The following is an 11013-nucleotide window of genomic DNA, read 5'->3' as shown; positions in this document are numbered from 1 at the left end:
TTGTGTGAAATATCAATTTGTTACAGACTTCAGGTAACAATCAAACAAATGTTTTAGAAGACCCCTATGACAGTTTGTCTGGCCATTATATGATCGTGTTTTATCAAGTTCATGAGAGGAAAGTAAAGGGTTAGTCTCTATTGACGTCAGGGTACTAGGGAAGAGACTAGGCTCTTCACTTCGTAAACAGAGCAGGCAGGCGTGTCTGAAATAGCCTGTGGTTTGACGACCGCCGCTCTCGCCCAGTTTTAAACTTTCAACTTGGCGATCAACATCATTGTACAGACTATCTTCGTAGTGGCGTCTTGTGGATGTGACTAGTGTGTTTGGATTAGACTGGACGAGAAGCTGAAATGGACAGAAATGAAACTGAGTGAATGCAACCGTCAGGCGGACCCACAGTTTAACTTAACAGTTTAAATGTGTCCAGTTTGAATGGAAAAGCTACAAAGATACTGATGTACAGGTATGTGCATGATGTCATTCATGGTTAGCACCGTATAGCCTATGTGTTTTAAATGCGAGTAACATGTCAGATTCATTAGCCTTCCTTTGATGGGAGTTGACTATAGCCTACTGTAAGCAACGAGGAAGTGTCTGACTAAAAGAAAAGGGTACATTTTCAGAATAGATTAAATATTGTTTACGCCGAGTTTAGGACAGTATTCCACTCCACGTGAAATGCTACAGTTTCAAGCTATCGAATAGGCTACTTAGTATCAACTTTCACCGCTGTTCTAAACATGGTTGATTTACTGCCAGCGCTTCGTCTCCACAGAAACATCCGGAATGAGTGCGACTTTGATACAAGGGAATGGGTATTCCTTCTGGTGGACATGTTTGGCTCAACCGGCCCCATTTCATAATTCATATGGTTCAAACTAAACTTGAGTCACAATTAACCATAATTAACCTGTTGTTTCAACTGGCTACTCAAACAGCATGTTTCACTGAAATAGACTGCATCGGCATGTCGCCACCGTTTCCGAGCGCATTTTAATTGGCCGACTTTCGCCATATCAAAACACGATGTTGTAGTCTACAGTACATCCTTAAAGGGATATTCCGCCATTTTTGGAAATACGCTCATTTTCCACCTCCCCTCGAGCAAAACAATCGATATTTACCTTGTTCCCGTTCATCCAGCCATTCTGTGAGTCTGGCGATACAACTTTTAGCTTCAGCCTAGCATAGATCATTGAATCGGATTAGACCATTAGCTTCTCGCCTGCTAGCCTCATGTTTAAAAGTGACTAAGATTTCTGGTAATTTTTCCATTTAAAACGTGTCTCCTCTCAAGTTAGAAAGTGCAATAAGACCAACTGAAAATGAAACCTGGCGTTTTTCTAGGCTGATTTGACATGGAACTACACTCTCATCTGGCGTAATAATCAAGGCAACTTGCAAACGTACCATAGGCGCAGTGATATCGTACGCAGCATCTGAAAATAGTCCCCATAGACAACAAGCAGTAGTAGTGCCAGTAGTTTGCAAGTTGCCTTGATTATTACGCCAGATGAGAGTGTAGTTCCATGTCAAATCAGCCTAGAAAAACGCTAGGTTTCATTTTCAGTTGGTCTTATTGCACTTTCTAACTTGAGAGGAGACACGTTTTAAATGGGAAAATTACCAGAAATCTTAGTCACTTTTAAACATGAAGCTAGCAGGCGAGAAGCTAATGGTCTAATCCGATTCAATGATCTATGCTAGGCTGAAGCTAAAAGTTCTATCGCCAGACTCACAGAATGGCTGGATGAACGGGAACAAGGTAAATATCTATTGTTTTGCTCGAGGGGAGGTGGAAAATGAGCGTATTTCCAAAAATGGCGGAATATCCCTTTAAAGAATTATATTGCATTATACGTTTGTATGCTCTGGTGGTAGGGGAAGTGATGTGCGAGGTGGGGTAGACCTAGACGTTGCAGACTTACATTCTATCAAGGTCTTGGCGATGGCTACAACTGAGTGGCGTAAAAGTCACCCAAACCTTCTTTAATACCGAACGTTTTCATCTTCTGCTTGCTTTTGTGCCGTGCCACATTTCTGATCAAATCCTTACATTCTGCATCGAAAGCGAGACTGAGCTGGCACACCTTAAATGACAGCCCCGTTTCACTTTCTCCACGCGTCTCGCACAGCAACTAGTCTACACCTTGTAGCCTGGAATAAATGGCCACATAATTGCCTATAACGAATTGGAAGGAGACCATTGACCTTGCTCTCTCAGTCAGAGGACAGGCAGAACAGCCCTGCTGTCTGTTACACTCGACATTATCAGCACCTCAGTGGGCTTCTAACTCCACTTGCGTATTGATCAAGATACAGATACAGTACAAAGTTGTCTAAAACTGTGTAGTGGATCATAACGTGGCATTTAGATATGAAGTGTTGGTTTGACGTAGGCTACATGCATAGCATACCCTGGCTAAAATGGATGGTGTAAATGCAACTGATGTGATCAGTGAGGCAAGTGATTATGCATCCATGACATTTAGGATGGCATGAATGGCATCCAGCTCACCACATGGCTTAGCAGGTCTCTACCCAAAGCCGATGCCAGCTCTCACCAGCCTCTGCCCACCCCCAGGTGCGTTGTCTGACCTCTCCTTGAGCAGAGATACCGATAATTGGCCAACACAGTGGGCATCATGAAGAGGGGGGTCCATAAGCCACCGGAGCCTGACGACCCCTTGTGCTGCTGTGAGTATGTGGACAGGAAAGGAGGCCGGAGCCATGTGGTGGCGTGTTGCTGCGACTGCGAGGACTTGGACGACGCGTGCGATAGGTAAGGACTGGAGGGGACACGGCACAGGGGCCTAGCACAAGTAGCATCCACTATATCTGGCCAATCAGGGTGCATTTCCTGAAAGTGTTGCTGTGAAACAACCATTGTTAAATTACTGGCAGCCAATCAATTTGAGCATCCTCTTTCTGTCTCTTTGACAACTAGCTGTTGCACAATAAGGCTTTGATAAAACACAGCCCTTTTTCAAAAGTGGCTCTCTTGAAGTGGGAGTTGGGTAGGGTAGGGTAGGGTAGGGTAGGGTAGGGTATGGGTGTGGTCAGTCAGGGATGGGTGTGGGTCATCTGTGAAGGTTGTCATGTCCGCTATAAAAAGGGAAAGGTTATCGATATGAGGGTGCCAGGCGGAAGCAGCATACATCATGTTCTCAAAGTGACACTGACTATCCGCTTTCATGTGGCATTTGGATGCAGGAACTGGCTTAACTAACGGCACTGTGCTGTAGATGTGATAGCCTATTGCAGGGTATGCCGCCAGCAATTTCCAGGGGAGTAACTCTAACCCTAGGCGGCACATGTACTATTGTCCACATTTGCAGTACTCTAGGCACCTAAAAAGTCAACTGACATGAAGTGCTCTATAATGTTAAAGTCATGTTCAACATTTATCCTCAAACAAGTGAAATGTTTTGACATTCACAAGATCAACATGGCATGTAGTACTGATGTATTGGAATACATACAATTCACACAAATACTCACCCAATAGCACGTGGCATAAATGCTATTGTTGAAATTATGAGATTTCATGTCATGCTTTGTTAATTAAGACACTTTTTTACACTTGGAACATGAACATGTACACCTCAAATCAGTTTTTTCAGTGTCAGTTCATGGCATGATTGACATTTTTCAGTGTTGTATTTTTGGGGTCAAAGTCAACATGGTCAGACATGTTTGGCTCGTCAGTTAGGCCCTCACTGTTTCTCTGTTGCCCTCAGGTGGCTGAAACGGGAGGATCAAAAGCCAGACTCTTTGTCTCGAGTGATAGACTCTGTGTCTGACCGACTACGGGTGCCATGGATTCAGGGGGCGAAACGTGTCGACCTGTCCCTGCTCCCGCCCCTCGTGTTGCTTCCTGTCCTGCTGCGCATCGCAGCTTTGCACGTCTTTCTGGGAGTTGTAGTCCTGACAGCACTTCCTGGACTGGTGTTGTGGTACTACTACTTCACCCACCGCAAGAAGGGCCGCACGCTGTTCTTTCTGAGTCTGGCGCTGTTCTCGCTGGGCTACATGTACTACCTCTTCATCACAGAGATAGTCCCCAGCGGCGACATCACGACCACTCAGCTGGCCACAGTGACAATGGGTGTGATTCTGACTCTCATCTCCCTCGTCCAGACCAAGAGGGGGCCAGGCTACGTCAAGCCCCGCCTGTCCGACACCCACAGCACCATCACCTATCACAGTCCACTTCCTGATAAGGACTCCTCCCACCTGAACGGAACCCGGCACCAGGTGGTCATAGCCAATCGGGGAACGGCGACGCTGGAGCACGTAGCCAATAACGGCGCAGTGGAGGAGGTCCCATCGGGGCAAACGGCGAATAAGAAGACGAGCTGGTGCCCCTGGTGCAAGACAGTACGCTCCCCACGGGCCGGACACTGTCGCATCTGCAGTGCCTGCATCCAGCGCTTGGATCACCATTGTGTCTGGTGGGTTTCTGCCATTAAAACGCTCCTCTGTCTGTCCAGCAGGGTCTCTGTCTTTTCTTCTCACTTCATCTGTCATACTGCCACCACCTCATGGCAACATCTTTGGCATAAAAAAAACCCTTCTCACCCTTTCAACTTTGGTGGTTGACCATACGTTTCTTTTCATATGTAGGACACCTCTCTAACGTAACCTAACATAACATGACATTTTCCTCAGCTGTTAACATCTCCGTAGTTAAATGTGGCGGACATTTCAGCTCTTCACGCGCATGCATGACTGTGAATGGTGAGTGTTACATAATGGGGCATTTAATGTATGCCCCAGGAACAGTTTCAGGCTTTTTCTAAGTCTGTGTCCCATTTTCCACGGATGCATGGTGTAAGTGAGTGAGGGGAGGGGAGCGGAGCGGGTGAACAAGTGGATGTGAGATTTGTGCGAAGAGTGTATGAAAAAGAAAGTGTGTGTGTCTGTCTGTTTATATGTGTGGGTGTGGGGGGGGCAGAGATTAAGAGGATATGTGGGGATAAGTGACTGAAAGAACAGAGAGAGGTACAGATGGCATGCTCAAGAGAGAGAGAGTTTGAGCCCATGGCTAAGTGGGAGATAAAGATTGACTGTGTCAGTGAAAGGAAGAACGAGTGTTTGAGAGTTACTGATGGCGTGCGTTTCAGTGTGTGTGTGTGTGTGTGTGTGTGTGTATGTGTGATGGAGAGAGATGATCTGGGGCTCAAGGCCAGTCTCTTGTCTGTGTGTCGTGTCCTGTCGTGTCATGTGGGTCAATGCCGTGGCAGGATTAACAGCTGCGTGGGGCGGGCCAATCACCGCAGCTTCCTGATGACGCTCCTCCTCTTCCTGTTAACCTCGCTGTACGGGATCAGCCTGGTGCTGCGCACCGTGTGCCCTCGCCAGAACGTGCTAATCGCCCTGCTCTACTGCCCTGGAGTCTACAGCCAGTACAGGTGTGTAGCCACAACTGACACACACACACACACACACACACACACACACACACTCTCAACTTTCATACAAACATACATGCATACACTATACAGGTTTGTAGCCACAAATGACACACATACACACACACACACACACACACACACACACACACACACACACACACACACTCAACTCACATACAAACACACTCACACACACATACATACATACATACATACACTATACAGGTTTGTAGTCACAACTGACACACACAGAGACACACTCAACTCATATACAGTACATACAGACATGCTCACTAATACACTATACAGGCTTGTAGCCACAACTGATGCACACACACACTCTCACACTCGCTCTAAAGTCACATACAGACACACCCACTCACACATGCTGTTAGATTTTGCCCGATTTTCTTCTCTCAAAGATAACTGTTTTTATTTAACATTTTGCTAATAATTTCCCCATTGGGGTTTAAGTGTTTGTTCTCATTAAACAAAAATCACTCAAGGGATTAATATTTAGAAAAATTATTGATCTTTTGCCATCTGGCTTTTCTTGTAGACCTATTGTAAACAAAAAAAAAACCCAATCCCTTTGGGATTAAGAGAAAAACCTCACTTTCACATACCCCTCAATTTAACAAAAATGAATGAAAACTTTTTGTAAAATAAATAAAGCTTAAGAAATATAATTTTAACCCACAAAAATCAACACTTGCAAACATAAGTACCATGATAATTACCCTAGTTAAAGTGAAAGATCTATTTCACGATTTCACGTTTTTAAACATCATCCTAAATACATCATCGCAATTATGATTTAAAATCGATTAATCAAACAGGCCTACTCACACACACACACACACACACACACACACACCACACACTCAGACATACTCGCACACACAAACAACATGATCTCATACACACACTTACATGTCCTAGATGGTTTGACCATCAAACAAACACAGCCACTGTGTGGGTGAGAGGCGAGCTCATTCCACTGCACACTGTGCTACAAGAGCTGTTTCTGTATGATCTCATCCTTAAGTCATTCCTCTCAGAAATAACATTATTCAATTATTCAGCACAGATGACCCTATTATTTATTAATCATTCAGATCTCGAATCTCTAACAGCCATTTAATGGTGCTTTATTACTCATTCATTTATCTGGGGCACATTAAGCTCAATTTATACAGGTGGGCATTAAATGTCTAAAATTGGAGCTCGGGCTACCCCCTCCACCCCACCATAAATCACTCCCATAGGAGCAAGTAATACACACTCAGTAACATAATTGGTCCAGATTTAGCTAATGAGTTTTTGCATAGTAGTATGTTTGAGCTAGTAAATGAATGTCGTGTGTGTGTGTGTGTGCGTGCGTGCGTGCGTGCGCGCGCGTGTAAGAGAGAGAAAGCGAGATGAGGTAGGAGGATATTCCATTTCAGGTGTGAATGTGTTTGTGTACAGCGTGCCCCGGGAGGTGAGATGGCAGTGTTGAGTGTCATGTCACGTCACGTTGTGTAGCTACTCTAGTGTATGAGATGAATCAGTGTTTATGCTTGCCCATGTCTGTGCAGTGTGACCATGAATGTTCATGTAACTGTGCCATTCAGCTAGAACCTCCTTCTCCTGCAATGTTTGTAGTTTTGACTGTACAATATCTGAATAGAATATTTCTAATCATACCGTATGTAGGTCAGTGTGTTTGTGAGGAACTGATTCATCTCTTTACATATATACTATACATCTATACTGTGTATTTGTATGGGCCAGTATTTGTGTTTCTTACTTGTATGAAGGTCTGTAAGTTGAGGTTTTCCGCTCAAATCAAGGTCTATATGTTTCTGTGGGCATTTAGTTTTTGTGCCCTTTACGTTTAAGAAGATATAATATGTTTGTGCTTTGTACTCGACTGATGGTCTATATGTTTGTGCTTTCTACCTGTATGTTTGTGAGAGAGAGTATCTGTTTTATATCCATACGATGGTCTGTGTTTGTGAGGGACTGTAATGTGTGTGTGTGTGTGCGGGCTGATCGTGGATTAGATTTTTGCACACCTCAGTGCTTTCACCTGTGTGTGGTAAAGCTGCTTTGGTATTAGGTGTGTGTGTGTGTGTGTGTGTGTGTGTGTGTGGTTTAGCGCTGTGCCCCACCTGTGTTTCGATCTAGCATCTGTGTCTGTGAATGTTCATGTGGTGTTTTGTGTGGTTCAGCACTTTCATCTGTGGGTTTGATGGCTGCTTGTGGCGTTGGAGCGTACCTAGTACAGCTCAGCACTACTCTCACCTGTGCATGGTAAAGCAGATTTTGCGTGTGTGTGTGTGTGTGTGTGTATGTCAGTGAGGGAGCGAGAGATTGTGAGGTGTGAGATCCATACTGTAGGTGTGAGAGCGCATAGTGTCAGGTTCATTCAGGTTGTAAGATTTGTTTGATTTCCCCTTCAGTTACATACACTATATTGCCAACAGTATTCGCTCACCTGTCGTGACTCACATATGAACTTCAGTCTCATACCATTCTTAATCCATAGGGTGTAGGGGGTATTATGATGTCGGTCAACTCTTTGCAGCTATAACAGCTTCAACTCTTCTGGGAAGACTTTCCACAAAGTTTAGGGGTGTGTTAGTGGGAATTTTTTACCATTCTTTCAGAAGCGCATTTGTGAGATCACACACTGATGTTGGACGAGGCGACTGGCTCTCAGAAGGGGCTATCCCCGAGCTGGGCTTGGTCCCTTAGTGCCAGTGAAAGGAATTAACCAAGAGATTTTGGACAATTCCATGCTCCCAACTTTGTGGGAAGTTTGGGGATGGCCACTTCCAGTTCCAACATTACTGTGAACCAGTGCACAAAGCAAGGTCCATAAAGGCAAGGATGACAGAGTTTGGTGTGGATGAACTTGACTGGCCTGCCTAAAGTCCTGACCTCAACCCAATACAACACCTTTGGGATGAATTAGGACGAATACTGAAAGCCAGTCGCCTCGTCCAACATCAGTGTGTGACCTCACAAATGCGCTTCTGAAAGAATGGTCAAAAAATCCCCAAAACACACTCCTAAACCTTGTGGAAAGTCTTCCCAGAAGAGTTGAAGCTGTTATAGCTGCAAAGGGTGGACCGACGTCATCATAAACCCTCATTCCAGACACATAGCATAATCGCAGGTGTGTGTTTTGTGCAGCTCGGCCCTCTGTTTCACCTGTGCCTGGTACAGCAGCATCGTGACGGGCGGCTTGCTCCACCTCCTGGTCCTCCAGCTCATCAACGTCAGCTACAACGTGACGGAGCGCGAGGCACGACTCGCCCTGCGCGACAGGACCGGCCGCACGCTCCTCTGGGGCCTCGTCATCGACACCGGCGTCTACTCGCAGGGTTTCCGCAACAACTGGGCAGAATTCCTGACTATGGCCGACCACGACGACGACAACGACCACAACAACTCCGACCGATCGCCACCCGCCTTCACGGAACTGGTGTAGGACTGTGTAGCCCTCACCCTCAGTGTTGAATGGCTGGCAGGCAACCTACCAAACTCTGGTTTCTGGTTCTTCTCAGTTTTTGTTATTCTGGGCACCGTCCGCCCTGCGTCAGACAGTTTTGATTTGCTCATGTGTTGGTTTCCCCTTAGAAGCCTGAAAGGTGGTGGAACTGCATTAGAGGAAGCAGCCACTCTAAGCACAGTTCTTTTGGCTCAGTTCCCTAATCCTCCAGTTGGGGGCACTGTTGTGCCATGTCTTCTCCTCGGCACAGGTACAGGTACAGATCCACGCAGTCCTTGTGTGTATGAGGAAAAGGTTTACAGGGCGGGTCATGGGGATGTGTGGTGAAACATGGCTAACAGTGATATCAGCTCCACGCCTTCTGGTCTTCTTTTTATTACTCTCTTTTTTTATCGCCTGCTTCTACAGCAGCTGACACATTTTCAAACATGTCACAAATCCATTTCAGTGTCTCTTGCCTTTTCCATTTATTTAGTTATTTATTTTTCTGCAGACAACTTTTTTCATTTGTAGGGCATATAATGATCTACTCCTGTACTTCAATTTTTCTTCCAAAGCCTCATTTCTTTCTTTGGCTGTAGATCTAGTGACCTTCTGTGCCCTTCAGAGAGTGATGAAATGATGACCTTCTCAAACTACATCCACACAGTTCACCAGTTCATCCATAGAATTCGGATTTAGAGTTCTGGCAATAAGCAATTTTCTAGAAAGCAGAAGTGAGGTCAATAACCCCTGACTTTGTGTAAGAAACATCATTAGTTTACACCTCCAGTGGTTCCTACCCAGATGTTGCATGGATCCAGGTCCATTATCATCTGGCCAGATCTGCTCTAAAGGCAGCTGTTTCACAAACTAACACCTTTTTGTTGGTGAAGTGTTAATCAAATGACTTTTTAGACTCATGAATATTTACAGGTGCTGAAGCAGATGTGATTCGAACACTTCCATCAGCCTGTCTGTCTCACATTCCCCTTTGAAGACGCAATGTGTGAGAGACTTCTTTAAATGGATGAATCACTTTCAGAAGGCGTCATTACGATCGTTTGTACCATCTGTGTTTGAGAAGGTGTGTAGAAGGCTTCATCACAGAAGCATACATGAAAGCACAGACCAATCAAACTCACTTCAGACACAACTTGGCTTCCTGATTGAGTTGTAATTACAATCCTGCGAAATTGCAGTATCCGAAACAGCTTTGTTCTAATGAGAATAACATAATGTATTTCCCTACGATAACACATGGAAGAAAATAAACAATGGGTAAACTTGAGGAAAGAAACAAAATAAATTATACACATGTTCAGAGACAAATAGTGGACCAGTATGTGATTGTGTGATGTTTTCTTTTAACTTCGACCTTCGTTCAGTTTTGAGACTAGATTTTGTACATGAAAGTGTCTATGGTATATAGAGAGAGAGCGAGTGAGCAAACGAGTGAATGAGTGAGTGCGCGAGTGAATGTCCAGGTGTTTGTGTATTTTTGCGGCCACATTCCCACAGGCATGCATGTATATGTAAGTGTGTGGATGAACATGGTACAAATATGAATCCACCCACAACCTGCTTCACGCTGGGAGCTTGGAATGGTGGATCTGTGCAAGTGTGTTTGTGAGGGTTTGTCTGTTCACGTCAATGCGTGTGTCCCGGAAAGTGTGTCAGTGACTCAGAGGGGAGGTGGGACTGGGCTCCAGATAGAGTCCCTGGGGGATGCCCGGAAGTCGGGCAGGATTTCAGCTACCTTGCGTCGGAGCTGATCCCTACGGACCTCCCTCTTCTTCTCCTCTCTCTGGAGCTCTGGCAGACGTCGCCAGTCGAGGAAACAACTACGCACCACCCGCCTGAGAGAGATAGGAGGAAAAGCGGGATAGAGAGAGAAGAAGAGGAGGGAGAGAATGGAGGGATGCAGGGGACAGCAAAGAACGAAAGAAGGCGAAGCAGCAGGGGGAGAAAGACAAGTTTGAAAAAGTAAAAAAAAGTAAGTTGAAAAGTTTTTCTTAAAAAAAATGTGAAGTGACTGAAGTAGTGAACGTAGCACCTGAAAGCGAGACAGAGACAGAGTAGGACACCATGCCACGATCTGTCACCGCAGCC

At 45.2% G+C, this 11013-nt stretch overlaps 2 protein-coding genes across 4 annotated transcripts in view; one reads left to right on the top strand and one right to left on the bottom strand.

Annotated features, from left to right (window-relative positions):
- Window positions 1-175: 175 nt before the first annotated feature.
- Window positions 176-10240, top strand: zdhhc23b (zinc finger DHHC-type palmitoyltransferase 23b). 3 transcript variants are annotated; one of them, XM_062521150.1, is made up of 5 exons: window positions 176-466; window positions 2588-2785; window positions 3744-4457; window positions 5250-5417; window positions 8587-8789. In XM_062521150.1, exons 2-5 carry the CDS (start codon window positions 2649-2651, stop codon window positions 8645-8647), a joined length of 1080 nt encoding a protein of 359 aa, XP_062377134.1. In that variant the 5' UTR covers window positions 176-466; window positions 2588-2648; the 3' UTR covers window positions 8648-8789. The 3 variants fall into 3 exon arrangements, with proteins under 3 accessions (XP_062377134.1, XP_062377132.1, XP_062377133.1); XM_062521148.1 differs by having other exon boundaries at window positions 177-466; window positions 8604-10240; XM_062521149.1 differs by having other exon boundaries at window positions 177-466; window positions 2496-2785; window positions 8604-10240.
- ccdc191 (coiled-coil domain containing 191) overlaps window positions 10227-11013 on the bottom strand; it is a 28738-nt gene continuing 27951 nt past the window's right edge. The window contains exon 15 of the mRNA XM_062520891.1: window positions 10227-10760. Coding sequence (XP_062376875.1) covers window positions 10586-10760 — 175 coding nt within the window. The 3' untranslated portion in view covers window positions 10227-10585. The remainder of the gene's footprint in view (window positions 10761-11013) is intronic.

The sequence above is a fragment of the Sardina pilchardus genome, chromosome 19 (assembly GCF_963854185.1).
Source record: "Sardina pilchardus chromosome 19, fSarPil1.1, whole genome shotgun sequence".
NCBI classification, from domain to species: domain Eukaryota; kingdom Metazoa; phylum Chordata; class Actinopteri; order Clupeiformes; family Clupeidae; genus Sardina; species Sardina pilchardus.
Note: the sequence above shows the minus strand (reverse complement) of the source record. Positions and strands in the feature narration are given on the sequence as shown.

Excerpts from the sequence above, each read along its gene's own strand:
- zdhhc23b (XM_062521148.1), top strand. The coding sequence starts at position 2,649 with ATGAAGAGGGGGGTCCATAAGCCACCGGAGCCTGACGACCCCTTGTGC. Across the intron at positions 4,458-5,249 it reads TTGGATCACCATTGTGTCTG|GATTAACAGCTGCGTGGGGC; the intron begins GTGGGTTTCTGC and ends ATGCCGTGGCAG. Across the intron at positions 5,418-8,603 it reads GGAGTCTACAGCCAGTACAG|CTCGGCCCTCTGTTTCACCT; the intron begins GTGTGTAGCCAC and ends TGTTTTGTGCAG.